Source organism: Lissotriton vulgaris, chromosome 2_1 (genome assembly GCF_964263255.1).
Source record: "Lissotriton vulgaris chromosome 2_1, aLisVul1.2, whole genome shotgun sequence".
NCBI classification, from domain to species: Eukaryota; Metazoa; Chordata; class Amphibia; order Caudata; family Salamandridae; genus Lissotriton; species Lissotriton vulgaris.
The window spans coordinates 770,843,570-770,861,525 of record NC_141687.1 but is presented as its reverse complement, the minus strand read 5'-3'; the positions used below and the strand labels follow the sequence as shown (position 1 = coordinate 770,861,525).

At 49.2% G+C, this 17,956-nt stretch overlaps 1 protein-coding gene across 3 annotated transcripts in view; it reads right to left on the bottom strand.

The window, feature by feature from the left end:
* Window positions 1–17,956, bottom strand: part of ERICH2 (glutamate rich 2) — a 406,715-nt gene that overhangs the window by 18,979 nt on the left and 369,780 nt on the right. For all 3 annotated transcript variants that reach the window (XM_086958687.1, XM_086958688.1, XM_086958689.1), the window contains one exon: window positions 12,783–12,854. In XM_086958687.1, the coding sequence (XP_086814813.1) occupies window positions 12,783–12,854 (72 nt within the window). The remainder of the gene's footprint in view (window positions 1–12,782; window positions 12,855–17,956) is intronic.

Below are 17,956 nucleotides of genomic sequence, written 5' to 3'. Positions count from 1 at the left end.
AAGAGTGGACAACGGGGAGGCGGGCGGGTCAGTGAGGAATCCACAGGCAGATATAGTATCTACCAGAAAAAGCGTTACCGAAGGTAAGTAACTTGTTCTTCTGATAGATACATCTGCTGTGTGGATTCCTCACCTTGTGAATAGAGTCCCACAGCAGTCCCCACTCCCGGAGGAGGGTGTCCACTCTTCTAAACCAGGAAATCCTGAAGGACAGAGCGCGCAAAGTGGCCGTCCCTCCTCACCTCGGAATCCAAGCAGTAATGCTTCGCAAACGTGTGGAGGGAAGACCAAGTTGCCGCCCTACAAATGTCCTCTACAGGAACACCTCTAGCCAATGCTGAGGTTGACGACTTAGCTCTAGTAGAATGAGCCCTTATACCCTCTGGAGGTTCCTTACCGGCCAAAGAGTAGCAGATCATTATACATAGTACGATCCATCTTGACAAAGTTCTTTTATGGACCGCTCTTCCTCTTTGGCAGCCAGCAAACCCAACGAAGAGCTGGTCATCCAAACGACAGTCTTTAGTTCTGTCCAAGTAAAAAGACACCGCCCTCTTAGGGTCCAGACGGTGTAACCTCTCCTCCTCCTTGGAAGGATGTGGGGGAGGATAAAAGGTAGGGAGGGTAATGGATTGACCAAGGTGGAAAGGAGTAACCACCTTAGAAAGAAAAGCAGCCCTGGTCCTAAGAACCATTCGATCAGCATGAAAGGTCAAGAAAGGGGGCTTCGAACTAAGAGCTTGAAGCTCACTAACCCTCCTTGCAGAGGTAATTGCAATGAGGAAGACTGCCTTAAAAGTCAAAATCCTCATAGGACATTTATGAAGAGGCTCAAAGGGAGCACCCATCAGAAAGGTCAAGACAATATTTAAGTCCCACTGAGGCACAATAAAAGGAGTAGGAGGGAACTTATTTGTGAGGCCCTTCAAAAACCTTAAAACTACAGGAGACTTAAAAAGAGAAGGCTGGTCAGGCAAAAAGAGAAAAGCCGACAGCGCAGAAAGGTAGCCCTTAACCGTGGCAACAGCAAGACCTTGCTGCGCCAGAGAAAGGGCAAACTGGAGAACATCAGACAACTGGCCTCTGAAAGGGTCAATAGAATTCCCACCACACCAAGTGACACATTTTGACCATCTATATGAATAGACGGACTTAGTGGAGTCACGCCTGGCTGACAAGATGACATCCACCACGTCAGGCGGGAGAGAAAAGGAATTCAGGTTGCCCCGTTCAATCTCCAGGCATGAAGGTGCAATGTCTGGAGGTGGGGCAGTAGAACCTGCCCCTCCATCTGAGAGGGAGACGGAGTGGCGGGTGAGAGGAGAGGCGGAGAAGATCTGTATACCACACCCTTCTTGGCCAGTCCGGGGCGACCAATATGACTTGGGCCCGGTCTTGGCGAATCTTCCTCAGAACCCGAGGAATCAAAGGTATGGGAGGAAACGCGTAAAGGAGCCGTCTTCCCCAACTCAACTGAAACGCGTCCCCCAAGGCTCCTTGCAACGGATACTGGAGACTGCAGAAGGACGGGCAGTGAGCATTCTCGCGAGTAGCAAACAGGTCCACCTGAGGAGTCCCCCACGTCCGAAAGACTTGACGAACCACCTCCGGGTGATGCCTCCACTCGTGGTCGGCAGAGAACTGCTGACTGAGACCGTCTGCTCCCACGTTCAGAACTCCGGCCAGATGATTTGCCATCAGACAAATTTGGTGGTCCTGAACCAGAGTCGCAGAGCCTCTCTGCAGAGACACTGCGACCCCACTCCTCCCTGCTTGTTGATGTACCACATCGCGGTCGTGTTGTCCGTCAGGACCTGGATCGACCGACCGCGAAGGGAAGGGAGGAAGGCCTTGAGCGCCAGACGTATCGCCCGCAATTCTAGAAGGTTGATGTGAAGCAACCTTTCCTCTGGGGACCAAAGACCCTTGACCTCCAGATCCCCCAGATGAGCACCCCACCCTAGAGTGGATGCATCCGATATTACTGTGGCCACCGGAGGAGACAGCTGAAAAGGCTTCCCTTGAGACAGGTTGCCTTCCACGCCCCACCAAGACAGATCCGCAGCAGCTTCTCTGGAGATCCTCACCGACTCCCTGAGATCCCCGTTGTGCTGATACCACTGCCTGCGGAGGCACCACTGGAGTGCCCTCATGTGCCAGCGTGCATGGTTGACCAACAGAATGCATGAAGCCATCAGACCGAGCAGGCGAAGGACCTTCAGGACTGGAACGACCGCTCCATTGCAAAACAAAGGAATCATTTCCTGTATGCCGCGAATCCTTTGAGGAGGAGGGAATGCACGACATACAGTTATGCCCAGTACCGCACCTATGAACAGGTTGCGCTGGGAGGACACCAGGTGAGACTTGGGTACATTTATTGAAAAACCCAACCTGTACAACAACTGGGTAGTCTCCCGCAGATGATGGAGGACCTTCTCTGACGACTCTGCTTTGATCAGCCAGTCGTCCAAATAAGGGAATACCGGGATGCCCGACCTCCTGAGATGTGCTGCCACCACCGCCATCACCTTGGTGAAGACTCAAGGCGCAGTAGTAAGACCAAACGGAAGGACCGCAAACTGGTAGTGTTGCGATCCCACCGTAAAACGGAGATACTTCCTGTGCGACTTCAGGATTGGGATGTGGAAATACGCATCCTGCAAGTCGAGCGACACCATCCAGTCTTCTTCCAGCAGTACTTGAAGAACCTGAGCAAGGGTGAGCATCTTGAATTTCTCGTGCTTCAGATAGAGATTCAAGATCCTGGATTGGACGAAGTCTGCCATCCTTCTTGGGAATCAGGAAATACCGGGAGTAGCATCCCTGACCCCTTTCCTGCTCTGGGACCACCTCTATCGCACCCTTTCGTAACAGAGTTAGCACATCCTCCTGCAGAAGTGACAGATGTTCCTCGGTGCAAAAGCCTTGGCAAGGAGGGTAATTCGGAGGAAATTCCCGAAAGGGAAGGGCATACCCATTTTCTACAAGATTGAGAACCCAAAGATCTGATGTAACCAATTCCCAATCCTGTAGAAAATGGTTAAGCCGACCCCCAACCGGACCCACATGATCCTGAATAGCGGATCTAGGGCTGCTTTTCTGAGGCAGGGGGGTTGGAAGAAGTGGAGGAGGAAGAGGCCTGACATCCACGAGGACGCGCTCTTTGCTTTCCCCTGTACAACCTGTACATGGAATTTTGCTGCTGTTGTTGCTGCTGCTGCTGACCTTGTCGGTAATTCCGAAAGGAAGAGCGACCAAAGCCCTTGAACCTCCTGTTGGTCGAGGACCCCTGATCTGGAGACCTAAAGACTTAGCAGTCGCTCTGCTGTCCTTAAATCTCTCCAGGGCCGCATCAGCTTTCTTCCCAAATAGACCAGAACCATCAAAAGGAAGATCCAGCAAGGTCGCCTGAACATCAGCCGAAAAGTCCGAGGATTTCAGCCAAGCTGACCATCTAGTGGCAACAGCAGTGCCCATGATACGCGCCACAGAGTCCGCAGTGTCCAGACCACTTTGTATAACCCGGCGAGCCGCCGCCTGAGTATCAGAGATCACTTCCTCAAAATCCTTCCTGCTGGCACCAGGAACCTTAGGAACCAGGACACGCAAAGAATCCATAAGGGCATGCACATATCTCCCCATCAGACAAGTGGCATTAGTCGACTTCAACGCCATGCTTGCCGATGAAAAGGACTTTTTAGCAACCTGATCTTGTTTCTTTGCTTCCTTTTCACAAGGAACCTGGGGAAAGGCACTAACATTCTTCTTAGAACAGGGTGCTTGAATGACCAGGCTCTCAGGTGAAGGATGAAAAGACAAAAAAGCAGGGTCTTCAGGTGCAACCCTGTACCTTCTCGCCACACTCTTAGAAACCGCAGGAGCTGACAATGGTTTCTTCCACACCTCCAAAATGGGCTCCGTCAAGGCATCATTAAATGGAAGCAAAGGTTCCACCACGGAATTCGGAGGATGCAAAACCTCAGTGAGGATATTGGATTTAAACTCCACTGTTGGTAAAGTTAATTGAAGAAGTTCAGCAGCCTTCCTCATAACCAAATGGTAAGGTTGGACATCCTTAGAAGGTGCACCAGAGCCTGAGGGCAACTCCCACTCTGGAGAGAAAGCCAGGCTGCCTGCATCAGCCAACTCCTCAAAACAGCCCTCCTCCAATTCACCTTCCTCAATATCAGAATGTGAATCCAAGTACCTTTGCTCTTCCAAAAGGTGTTGAGCCTCCCTTCTGGACCTCTCCTTCACACGCTTCGCAGCCGGATCCACCAGAGGCTCCGACGGATTCGGGATCGACGCCGGTATCGAATCCGATGGCACAGTGGAATGCCCTCGAGGACGATCTGGAGCGGGCGACGCCGGAATCGGCGTCGACGACTTCGGCAGAGCCGGAAACTGCCAAGGCGGCATCGGAGCCGGCATATAAGGCACAAACGGAGCTGGAGGATAGGAGTGAGGAACTCCCAAACTGAAAGCCAAAGGACCCATGGGACCCGAAGGAGCACCAGAGGGGTACCACGCCCTTGAGAAGACGCCATACATAGCGTTCAGAAACGCCGAAGGGTCCTGGCCTGGGGCAGGAAAGGGCGGCTGAAAACCCTCAGGCCGGTCCTGAGGAGGGATCGGATTCGGCTCTTCGACAGGCGCGGAATCCACATCCTCCTGGGCCTCTTCCTCTTCTCGGGCCGGGGACGGCGCCGGAGACGGATTCGGAGCCGGAGTCCGAGACCGCCCATGCGACTCCGAAGGTGAGGCCTCACCTTCAGGCTCAGAGACATCCAGAGTAACCACCTTAGAACGTACCTTCTTCGGTGACCTCGACCTTGAGCCCGACTCCTTACCGGAAAGACGTCGGGACTCATGTCTCCTCTTCTTATGCTTCTTCTTCGACTTCGAAGCATGACCTCGAAGACGACCCCTCTCGAGATCCAGACCTCGACTTCGTCCTCGACCTCGCCCTTCGAGAACGAGACCTCGACGATTTCTCTTTCCCAGCCTTCAGCTTCGCAACCAGGAGCTTGGCCTCTCTTTCCCTCAGGGCCTTCGGGTTCATCTTCCGACATGAAGAACAACCATCCACATCATAGTCGGAACTCAAACACCAGATGCAGTCATCATGCGGGTCGGTAATAGACATCATTTTACCGCACTCCCTGCAGGGCTTGAAGACGGTCTTCTTAGATGACATCGTCGAAGAGACAGGATACAGAGAAGCAGAAAATGGCAACAAAAAGGCAACAAAGTACCAGTTGGCTACAGAGATTCCCGATAACAGTTAGCGTCGACGACGCGGAAAAAAGGGAACTGATGTCATCACGCCGGCGTGGGCCTATTGTAGGCGTCGGTGACGTCAGCGGAGTCGTGTGCGATGCCGTGTCTCTATGACGTCCAAGTCCACGTCGGCGCGAGGCTACGAAAAGAATTTCCGAATGTTGCTGACGCAAGGGGGATATTCACAAGGTGAGAAATCCACACGGCAGATGTATCTATCAGAAAGGGATCAGCCCTGACCCTAGAAACCTGTCTGCAGTGTGGGGAGCATGGGTGGGTCGGTAGGAAATCTGCGACTAGATATTATCTCTACCAGATACAGCACTACCGAAGGTAAATAACTTGTTTATCTAATAGAGACATCTACCCGCAGATTCCTTACCTTTAAATAGACACCCAAGCAATACCATCCCCGGAGGAGGAACTGCATACAAATTTCAGACTAAAAAGTCCTGCACAACTGAATGGGCAAAATGACCGTCCCTGCAGACCTGACTGTCCAGGCAGTAATGCTTGGTAAAAGTGTGCAAGGATGCCCATGTTACTGCCTGACAGATATCCAGAACTGTGACACGATGTTCTAATGTAGTGGTAGCAGCTTTAGCTCTGGAAGAATGAGCCCTTAAGCCTTCAAGTACATACTTCTTTGCCAGAGCATAGCAAATCTTGATGTAGAGAACGACTCATTGTGAGAATGTTCTTTTCTGCACCGCCCAACCTTTCTTCGCACCAGAATAACCCATGAAGAGTTGGTCGTCCACCCAGAATTTTTTTGTGTGGTCACGGTAGAACGACAACGCTCTTTTTGAGTCCAGAGGGTGGTTGCTCCTCTTCTTCAGAGGGATGCAGAGAAGAGTAGAAAGTTAGCAGGGTGACAGATTGTCTCAGATGGAATGGTGTTAAAACTTTCGGGCGGAAAAAGGCCCTAGTGCAAAGCACCAACTTGTCAGGGAAGAGCGTCAAGGAGGCTTGAATGACAAAGCCTGCATCTCACTCACCCTCTTGGCGGATGTAATTTCCACTAAAAAAGCTGTTCTGACGGTGAGCAGCCGGAGGCAACAATTATGCAGGGGCACGAACAGAGCAAACATCAGGAAGGTGAGAACCAAATTGTGGTCCCATAATGAAAGGGGAAGGTGGGAACATATGTTCAAGGTATTTCAGGAATCTATGTACGATGGATGATTTAAATAAAGAGGGTTTAGTCTGGCAATTTCAGGAAAGCAGACGTAGCAGAAAGATACCCTTTCACGGTGGTCAGAGCAGAGCCCGGCAGGGCAAGGGTCAAAATAAAAAGCAAAACATCAAAAAGGGAAGCAGAAAGAGGAGCAAAATTATTTTCTGTACAATATACATCAATTTTCTTCCATTGCTAGGCGTATATCGTTTTGAAGGGGGGGGCGCCTGGCTGCCAGAATAACATTACAAACTTTGTGAGGAAGGTAGAAAGCTCAATCTCTAAGCAAGAAGGCAAAGCGGTGACAGGTTCGGATGGAGGACCCTCCCCAGCTGCTGCAACAGAAGATCCTACAGAAGGGGCATTCCGATTAAGACGATGAATGATCATTTGCAGAAGCATGGGAAACCAGACTCTCTGTGCCCAGTCCAGAGCCACAAGTATGACTTGGGTCCTGTTTTTTCTGATTTTCTTGAGTACTCTGGACAGGAGTGGTATGGGCGGAAAGGCGCACAGGGTGCCCGAACTCCACTCAAGACATTGCATGTTCTTGGCAGAGGCACACAGTTTCTAACCAACCCTTGCTGAAAGGGACCTTGCACTACCTCCAGATGGAGAGGCCACTCATGAGCCACTAGGCATAGACAGCTGAGTTTTTCCACCCTGGCATTCAGGGAACCTGTAAGGTGTTGAACCACCGGGGAAATGCCCTGCTGTTCCAGTCATGTTCAAAGACGCAGAGCCTCTTGACAGAGGGTCCATGACCCCACCCGGCCATGATTGTTGCAGTACCACATGGCAGTGGTTTTGTTTGTGAACACTTGAACTAGCCTTCCCTTGATGGAGGGTAGAAAGTCTTTCAAAGCCAATCAGGTTGATCAGAGACTCAGCATGTTGTTGTGGTGTCCGGATTCCATCAGAGACCAGAGTACTCTGAACTCCACCTCTCCAAGATAGCCGGTTCATCCAAGAAGTAAAGCTTCTGTCACTACTATGAGATCTGTTTGGGGAAGGGAGAGGGGTCTGCCTCTGACCCAATCAAGGTTTGTTAATCAGCACTGCAGAACACATGCAGTTCCCTTTGAACTCTGCACCAAGTTGGAGAGATTGGAACTTCAGGTCCCACTGCAGATCTTGCATATGCCATATGACATGTGTTACTAAGTCAAGTCAAGTCAAGTCAAGAAATTTATATAGCGTGCTACATACCCAGAGGGTCTCAAGGCGCTTGAGGAAGGGTGGGGAATTAATTGTCGAATATCCAGGTTTTAAGTTGTTTTCTGAATGTAAGGTGGTTCTGAGTGAGGCGAAGGTGAGTGGGAAGTGAGTTCCAGGTTTTAGCTGCCAGGTAGGAGAATGATCTGCCTCCCATGGTGGTTTTGTTGATGCGGGGTACAGTTGCAAGGGCTTGGTTGGAGGATCGTAGGTGGCGGGAGGGGGTGTAGAAGGAAAGTCGTGAGTTGAGGCATTCGGGTCCAAGTTCATAGAGTGCTTTGTGTGCGTGGGTTAGGAGGCGGAAAGTAATCCTCTTGTTAACGGGGAGCCAGTGGAGGTTTTTCAGGTGTCCAGAGATGTGGTCTTTGCGCGGGATGTCTAGTATGAGTCTGGCTGATGCGTTGGCATTTTTTCTGGAGTTTTGCGGTGGTACCGGCGTATAGGGTGTTGCCGAAGTCCAGGCGGCTTGTGACCAGTGCGTGGGTGACCGTTTTTCTAGTTTCGGTGGGGATCCAGCGAAATGTTTTTTTGAGCATGCGAAGAATATTGAAGCAAGAAGATGAGACGGCGTTGACTTGTCTGTTCATAGAGAGTGAGGAGTCCAGGATGACACCTAAGTTCCGTGCGTGGTCCGTCGGGATGGGTGCTTTTCCAAGGGACTCTGGCCACCAAGAGTCATCCCAGGCGGAGGGGAGGTGCCTAGGATAAGGACTTCAGTTTTGTGTGAGTTCAGTTTCAGACGGCTGTGCTTCATCCACTCGGCTACTTCTTTCATTCCTTCATGTAGGTTGGTATTGGCGGTGTTAGGGTCTCTGGTGAGTGATAGGATCAGTTGAGTGTCATCAGCGTAGGAGATGATGTTGAGGTTGTGTTGGCGAGCGATGGCTGCAAGGGGGCTCATGTATACGTTGAAGAGGGTGGGGCTGAGTGAAGATCCCTGTGGCACGCCGCAGATGACTTCGGTGGCTTCTGATTTGAACGGAGGAAGGCGAACTCTCTGAGTTCTTCCGGCAAGGAACGAGGTGATCCATTCCAGTGCTTTTCCTTGGATTCCGATGTTTCTGAGGCGTTGTATTAAGGTGCTATGACAAACTGTGTCGAAGGCTGCGGAGAGGTCGAGGAGGATGAGGGCGACTGTGTCTCCGTTGTCCAACAGCCTCAGAGAATTTGCCACCGAAATCCTGAATGAAGGCTAAAACATTGGTATCACACCTAGAATATCCTGGACTCGTCGCTCATGAGTATAGGCTCGAAACTGCACTGTGTTCAGAATGGCTCTGATGAAAGAGAGAATCTGAGAATGAGTCAGGTGTGACTTCGGCATGTTGATAGAGAACCCCAGCGAATGCAGGAGGTTCGCCATTGTTTCAACTCTACCTTCCAGTCTCCCAGGGCAGACAGGACATGAGCTAATGTGAGCATCTTGAATTTCTCCTTTTTAGAGGAAGTAGTTGCCGAATAGTAGGTGTAGGATAGAACGAAAGCCCTTGTCCTTTTTCAGGACCAGGAAATATAGCAACCACAAAGAATAGCAACCAAAGCCTATAGCAACCACAGCCTACTTCCAACGCCGGAACCCTCTCTATGGCTCCATTGGCCAAGAGAGCCAGGACTTCCTCCTGGAGCACAAGTAAATGATCCTCCGTCAGCCAGTCATCGGATTGAGGGAGGGGTGGTCTTGAAGGGGAGAGAGTAGCCCCTAAGGATGATCTGGAGGACCCACCTGTCTGATGTAATATTTTGCCAGTGGTGGAGGTGATGGCTGATCCTGACACCAACTGGACGCCCATGGTCTTGAAGGGGGAGAGTAGGAGGGCTTGGAGGCTGAAGCTGCAAGGTGGCATGGTGGTTTGACTGGACGTCTGGCTATACGACCCACTTGGTCAGTACGAACGGCATCCTCGTCCGCGCAGGGGTTGTGGAAGTTGTGCAGGGTGGTGGCTGTGATAGGGCTGGCATGGTTGAAAGCTCTTCCGTAGCCACAAAATGAGCAAAAGGCAGAGTGGGGATGATGTGGGCAGCTGAGAGGCCTTAGCACTTGGCCGTAGCCTGCGAGTCCTTAAAGAGCTACATTGCAGAGGCCACCTTGTTTCTGAAGAGACGGGGGACATCAAAGGGCATATCCATGAGTGAGGCCAGGACATCCCCTGAAAAGACAGATGTTCTCTGCTCGGTGTGGCATCTAAAACCACCATCAAAGAAATTGTTTTGCCCAGCGAGTCGCTTGTGTCTAAACCACATCTAATCAAGAACTTTAATGCGCCTCTCCCGTCTGATACTGCTTGAAAAAGGATGGGCCGGGCCTCCTCCGGGACCAGCGCAGCACTTGTGCAACAGTTTCCCACAGAGAGTGGGAATAACGACTCAACAAGCAAGCAGTGTTCATGGACCACAAGGCTGGTGGAAGAAAACATTACTTGCCCCAATTGTCCAGCCTCTTGGATTCCCTGTCTGGGGGAGCGGCAGGGAATACACCATGGGAAATAGAGGCTTGAACTACCAAGCTCTCTGGGGTGGGGTGGGTAGTGAGAACGTTTGGGTTGCCCGGGGCAGGGTGGTGGTGGCTGGCAAACATCCTGTTCACAGGGGCCTCTGTGCTGGGTTTGGACCAGCTTCTCTGTAGAACGTCCGTGAGGGCTTTATTAAATGGGAGCAAAGGTACTGAGGAGAAATCTCCAGCTGTGGTACCTCTGTCAAGATGTTAGTCTTGACTGCCACGGAGGGTAGCTGAAGGTCAAGCACCTCTTCCGCACCACTGTATAAGATGCTCTCTCTCCTGTAGCCACAGTAGTATGGGAAAGCATGCCAGCATCTGGTGAAATATCTAGCCCTCTGGCTTCACCCAATTTCTCATACAAGCCCATCTCCTAATCATAGAGCTGATATTCTAAAGGGTCCAGTGACTCCTCTCATTCTTCTCCCAAGCCTAGCGTCTTTGAATGAGGCTCGGGAAACAACTGAGGACCTGTAGGTCCTGTCGGATCTGGAATCAGTTGATGCCGCTACTGCTCTTTGTCTTTTGGAATTAGAATTGGGCTGGTGTCGCCAGTGTGCGCCGGGACCAGCGTCAGGAAAGGGTGCAGTGGCATGATCTGGCTTCATAGGGGCCATCGACGACGGAGCTGCAACGCGGAACCTGATGGGGCCCTCATCTGACCCCGCAGGGCCCAAAGGCGCGCCGAAAGGTCAGGCAGCTCAAAAAGGAGACGCATGGTCTCATAAAATTCTTTAATTTGAGCAGAGATTGCTCTGGCTTCAGGAAAAGTGGGGCGGCACAAGGCCAGCCCAGGTGCAGGTTCCAGAGAACAAGGCCTCATATGCCAATGTTCCTCTGTCACGTCAGGGAGAAGGCGAAGCTCACTTTGGCTTCTTGTACTTTTTGTCACTCTTACCAAAGTGTCCCAATGATCTTGAGTGGGACAAAGAGGACCTGCGACACTTGGAGCAGTTCTGGCAACTTCCTCTCAACTGGGACCTCCGAGGAGTCTTGCGTGGCTTTGCTGGGCAACGAGTAGCTTCAGGGACACCTCCCTCAAAGCCTTTGGTGCCATGGCCCGGCAATCATGGCCATGCTCAACAAGCAAACCAAATGTGGGTGCGTCAAAGACATGGCACAGTGACAGGCACAACACAGTTGAAAACCTGCTATCCTTGATGACATAACTCACGCATCGTAAAAAAGGTCAACAAAAGTAAAAGAAAATTCTGTAAAACAAATGAAAGAGGATAGCTCTCTTCAAGGAGTAACTGACATCAGCTTGGCAAGGTCACACCTATATAGGTGACGTCGTAGTTGTCACATCCAGCGCAGAAGATGTTACACAGAGCCGAGTGACGCCACCTACCAGCGTTCAGGGGTACTGCTTGAAGAAAAACTTCTGGATCTAGTCTGGGGAATTCAAAGGTAAGGAATCTATGGCTAGATGTCTCTATCTGATACAGTAAATACATATGGTGTCAACCAAATACAATGCTTAGGTGTATTATTCTAGTCAGGCACCTGATTTGGCTCAACATATAACTTTTAACCATTCTGTTGGGGAGGTCTTTTTAGAGTCACCTCATGATGATCGGAAATCAAAATGAGGAATATTAGCCTTGTGTTAGAAGTTCCCTAAATGGCAGGCCCAGCTGATGCAAGTTAAAAAATGGAGATAAACACGACCTATGACAAAGCAAAGCACCAAGATCTAGCATTCATTGAGAGTGAATAGGCTGAAGCCTCACATAAATGTTGTCAACTGTATAGAGATGACAACTGAGCAAACAATTGTGAGAAACAGTTTCAAAATCTAAAATGGCACAGATCTTGGACTCATACAATCAAACTACCAGGCATGTTGAGAATATTTCATGACATCCTTAAACAATGGAAAAGTATTGAGGCATCTGGGTATTACAGGTTTTTAACTGGGCAACCTAGGCGTACATGTGAACTATTGTCCAGTTTGTGTTTCTGAAGCGGACATTTTATCATGTTATTGGCATGAAAGGAAACCCATTGTGCTGCACGCTTTTACTCATCCTGCTGAAAACATGCAAACAAAAAACGCGGTCCTTTGCCGGGAACGCGACCAAAATCTGGTTCTCTATTCCCCCTCACATCAGAATTATTCCCTCTTTTGTAAAATTACTAAAGTCAGCTCAAAGTCCTGTCCCTCGACTGTTCCCTAGTGAACCGATAGGAGCAGGTGGAGCACTAAAGCAGACACCTCACACAGCTTCGACCCTGTGCCCTCAAGTTTTCTACACCCGCCTCACCCTTGACCCCGCTCTGGTCACTCCTCCCCGAAAGTAGAGCTCTACTCATGATAGTAACTTTCCTCTGAGACTTTACAAGACCTCAGTGCCTCATGGTTATGCTATGAATTGGAACTCTCCGCCAATGACCTATACTATTATTGTTTTATGTGATTTTCTGCATTGCAACTGATGTAAAGCGCTCCGATACCTTCGGGTCAGGTCAGCGCTATATAAAACTTCTTTAAAAAAAAAAGCATAAAAAAAAATATCTTCAAGTGGAGCTACTCCCACAAATGGCTAAATATTGAGATCAAAACAAAGCACTTTCACAACGACACACTGTAGAATTGTTTGTTAAACTTACCCATAAGTAACTTTTCTTTTATAAGTGGGACAAAGTGCTGGGCTTCACAATTGTCTGGTTCATATAAAAGAACTAAAAATTGACAAAACATATTTACTGTTAGTACCAATAATTTCATTGACAACGAAAAAAGAGAATGCATGGAGTTATTTGCTGCAATAGTGTGTCCATACTAAATCAAATAAATATGAACAATTAGAACGTGTGTATACAGCATAACAGCAAGACCATTTTTGGTCATTGAGCATTACTTTTGAATTTCTCAACTCAAATGGGGTAGCGTGAGTGGCACTGCTTATGTACTACAGTAGTATACGTAATAGTAAGTAAGTAAGTAAAGCTTTATTCGATTTTCATATACAATCATAAAAGCACAACAAATACATCAATTGAAAATACACAGTCATAGTAAATACAAAAGCTGCTTACTTATGCACATTCAATTAAAAACGGGCGTAAATCTTTTACAAAAAAAAAATCTTTTACAAAAAAAACGGGTGTAAAAAACAACCGGATAATAAATTTTAGTTGTTATGAATTTAAAGTGCAATATCATCAAAACAGCAACAACCTTGGGCATCGTGGAACCAAAAAGAGGAATAATTTACCACATGGATTTACGATACTTTATAACAGTTCTTAAAAAACATGAAACAGCGAAAATCACGTGCTCATCTTCTAATCGTAACAGTTTTGAAAAAGCTGGCCTGCAATTTCTTAAGCCCCATCGTTTTAGTAAAGGTTTCAAATATACTTTTCTGGGGTTAGAATAAAATGTGCAAAAGAACATTATATGCATATTAGATTGCACTGCGATGTTATCGCATGGACAGATCAGCTTAGTGGATGACCAGTTTGTTCATGTCAGGTAAAGTTACCATACGATAAAAAATCCCAAGACGGAGGCGGGACAAAAGCATTCGGTGATACGGACTAGGATCAACATTCAGGTAAGTTTGCAAGCCTTCATTGGGGGTAATTTCCTGGAAGTTTAAGATGGTATGTTTATGTTTTTCGGAATTCCATCTCGCAGTTTCCAGGTGGATGGTTATTATTTTTTTGAGAGCTGATCTTGAAACACCCTCCATGGATCTCGGGTTATCATAATATTCTGGATGTCCTATTTCAGTAAGTAATGCTCTTATATATGATAACCATCTAAAATTAGCAACCCCATCTAGGGCTAAGCAATCTTCTAGAAGGTCCCTGTTAAAACTGGCTTCATGTGTTGTCCACACCTTGTGCCACAAAAGAATAGGGGACATCTTAATGATGTCGCTAAGATGTTTAACTCCTGTCTCGATGTGCGTCATAAAAGAGGATGTGGTTTTAGGTACTCCCAATAGGTAGCAGATGAATTGATTTTCACAGCCCTGCAGGGATTGATCCTTCTCGGCGCCCCATAGGCCCGCACCATAGGTAGCTGTGGAAACGCATTTGGCCCGGTAAATCTGGGTCAGCTCCTTGATTGGTTTGCCGCCGATTCTGTTAGAAAAAGCGCGCAGAGAGCCTATGGTGCGAATGAAAGCCAGTTTTCTTGCTGCAATCGCCGGCTTCCAGCCACAACGCCTGTCGAACAGAACTCCTAGGTAGCAAAACTTATCAATGGTAGCTATTTTTTGTTTATCCAGAAATATGTTACAAGGAGCCCTCTTAAGCTTTCTGGTGCATGGCATAGTGTATGTTTTGGAGATATTAACTTTCAGGCCTCTTTCCTGCATGTAACCCGCAAATTTAGTAACCGCCCTCTGTAGGCCGACTTGAGTCTGGGACATTATGGCCGCATCGTCGGCGTACAAGAGGATTGGTACTGGTGAACCTTTCACAGTGGGGTAATCATTCGGGGAAAGGGAAAGGTATTGACCCACTGAATTTATATAATATGTAAATAGCCTTGGGGCCAAGATGCAGCCTTGTCTAACCCCTCTTGAAAGTGCAAATGTTCCAGTACATTCCCCCTGTATGCCATATCTCACTCTTGACCCACAATTGTTGTACAGCTCTTTAATGAAAGTGATTATACGGGCGTCAATGCCCATATCGCCCAGCGTGGACCATAATAACATGTGGTGCACGCAATCAAAAGCGGAGCTTAAATCAACAAAAGTTATAAAAAGTGCTCCGCCTCTGGCCTGGGTATATTTGGAGGTTAAGAGGGACAGGTTTAAACACTGTTCGGATATCCCTATGCCTTTCTTAAACCCATATTGCAGGTGTGACACAACGTTATGGTCTTCCTCCCATTCTTGAAGTCTTTTTAAAATTATCCTACCTGCTACTTTCATTAGACCGTCCAATAAGGATATTGGCCTGTAGCAGGTCGGGTCGACTCGGCTGCCCTTTTTAAAAATAGGGACCACTATGGCATCCGCCCAGGTTTCAATAAACCCCTTTCGGTTTCCCTTGTTCAGAACATTTGTAAGCAGGGGAGCCCAGAAATCTGGTTCAGCTTTATAAACATCTACCGGGGTGCAATCGGGCCCCGCTGCTTTACCTGGTGCACTTTCCCTAATTGCGTCCTGGACTTCTCCTAATGTAAAAGTTAGATCTATCGGGAATGGGCAAACTAAGGGGTGTGTATCTCTACCATTGACTATACTTTTTTCTACAATAGGGCTCGGCCCTGAAGGTAGGATAGTGTCAGCTATCTTTGTATGCTTATACAATTGCCTGAAGTGGGTTAGCCATCTTTCACCAGTTATGGCGAGGTCTATTTTGTTACCACTAACATTCGGTTGGTATAGGGTTTTAACCAGCCTCCAAAACTTAGAGGTATTTTTCTGTGTGGAGGCTTCTCTTCGTGTTTCCCAAGCTTGCTTTTTTAAAGCCAGTCTTCTTTCTTTTGTTGCGAGTTTGAATAATTTCCTGGCCTCGCGTATTATATGAGGATATCTTGGTTTCAGGGCCAGGGCTACTTTTAAGGCTTTTAGTGCTTTCGTGCACTTCCCATTGAACCACCCTTCGCTACATGTTGGGTTATTTTTAGTTACACGGGTCAGCATGTTTTTTTTTTTTTTGTAAAATTTTTATTTTGCAAAACACAGAGAAAAAAAAACAGTGAACAAAAGGTACCACCTCGGGAGCACAGATGGTCCCACACAGTGGGAAAGCAGTAAATTAAGACGAGGCAATAATGCAGTGCGAGAGAAGTGAGCAAATAATAGGCTCCAACATCCGCAAGACGGAGGCAGTCGCATACGTAGCCCCAAGGCGGGGTGCTCTGTTAGTTCAGCCAGCAGACAGTCCAGTGTCACAGAGCCGTCGAACTGAGCCTCGTCCCAGCAGCACAGATGTCCCGTTAGCAGTACACAAACTCAACTTCCCGTTTCCCACCCCCCCCCCCTCCCGTGACGGCGCCTCATTCATTCCCACTCATCCATCACACAACTCAGAGCTGAAATAGATGTAAGGCCCTCAAGGATGCTGGGCACACTGCCGAGGGCAAACCAGTAGAGAGAAAGGACACCAGGGGGCCCCAAATGTGTTTAAAGTGTTTGTAGTTGCCTGGAAGATGTCCGCCATTCTCTCAAGACTCAGGAGCCTCCACAGTCTAGCGTGCCAAAGTGAGATCGCCGGCGCCTCCTTCCGCTTCCAGGCTGACGCCAGCGTGAGCTTGGCAGCGCCTAGGCAGAGCCATAGAATCTTCTTGTCTGCGCGTGTCTGGTGCTCAAGGCCAGGATCTCTCAGGCCCAAGAGTACGAATGCCAAGGAGTTGTCGATAGGATACTGCAAGATATCTTTAATATGGGATAAGATCTCGTCCCAGAAGGGTCTGATGATCGGACAATCCCACCAAATGTGGCGGAAGTCCCCCAGTAGGCCACAACCCCTCCAACATCTGTCCGAGACAGCCGGGTAGATACGGTGAAGCCGGGCCGGGACCATATACCACTGTGTAAGAGTTTTTAAGTGCGCCTCCCTCAGGAGTATTGAGTGGTTAAATTGCGTCATGTCCCTCCACAACGCCGACCATTCTCCATCAGTGATATCCCTCCCCACCATCTCCTCCCATTGCTCCATGTAGCGCGGTCTAGGGGAAAGGGCAGATCGAAGCAGCAGTTGGTACAGAAAGGAGATGGCCCCCTTCATGGTAGACGTTTTTAGCAGGAAGGCCTCAAAGTCGGAGGGAGGCCTCGTGGCTGCCTCCCGTACTCCCGGTGACGTGGCCCAGTGTAGCAATTGTAAATGCCTGTATTTTTCAGTTGGCTGCACTTGGTAGTCCCGCATGCAATTCTCAAAGGTCAGGGGGTCAGGGCCGTGGAACAGATGGAGCAGCGCCCGACATCCTCCCTCTCTCCAAGTATCAAAGGGGCCCTCGGCGAGTGCCGGCGGGAACGCCGGGTTGAAATGCAATGGAGTGAACGGAGACGGGAAGGTCGTCCATCGCTCGTCCCCCACCAGGGTATCCCATACTTTCAGTGTAGTCCCCGTGGGCGTACTGATGTACGCATTCACCGGGCGGTCACGCTTTGGTTTCCAGGCTAGATCCCAGACGGACCGGCCAGCCACGCTCCGGTCCATATGCAACCAGTGTTTTTCGGAAGATTGCTGTGACCATTCTACCATGACTCTCAGTTGGGCAGCTTTATAATAGAGGTGTAGATCCGGGAGGCCGACCCCCCAGTCAGCCCGTAACCGTCGCAGGAGTGCAAACGAAAGTCGTGCCCGACCTCCCTGCCAAACAAATTTCAAAATCAATGTTCTGAGCTGGCTAAAAAAGGGAGTGCTCAGTGGGATCGGTAGGGCCTGAAAAAGATATAAGTACTTGGGGAGAAGGACCATTTTAATGGCATGCACCCGACCTAGCCAGGACAGGAATTTGGGCTTCCACTTCTCCAGTTCGGCCCGCGTCTTGGCCAGCAGGGGCGGGAAGTTGGCTGCGAATAAGCCACCCACCGTAGGAGTGAGGTGGACTCCTAAGTAAAGTATCGAGCCCGAGGCCCAGGCTAGCGGTGTTGTCGCTCTTACCTGAGCAACCTCGGCCTGTGATAAGGTTAAATTCAGGACATAAGACTTGCCGTAATTAACTTTGAAGCCAGCCACTCCCTCGAAGTCCAGCAAGATATCCCGAACGCATGGGAGAGAGTTAGCGGGATCGGCCACCGACAGCAGGACATCGTCCGCAAAGAGAGAAATTTTGTGCTGCTCTCCTGTGAATGGTATGCCCTTCACCC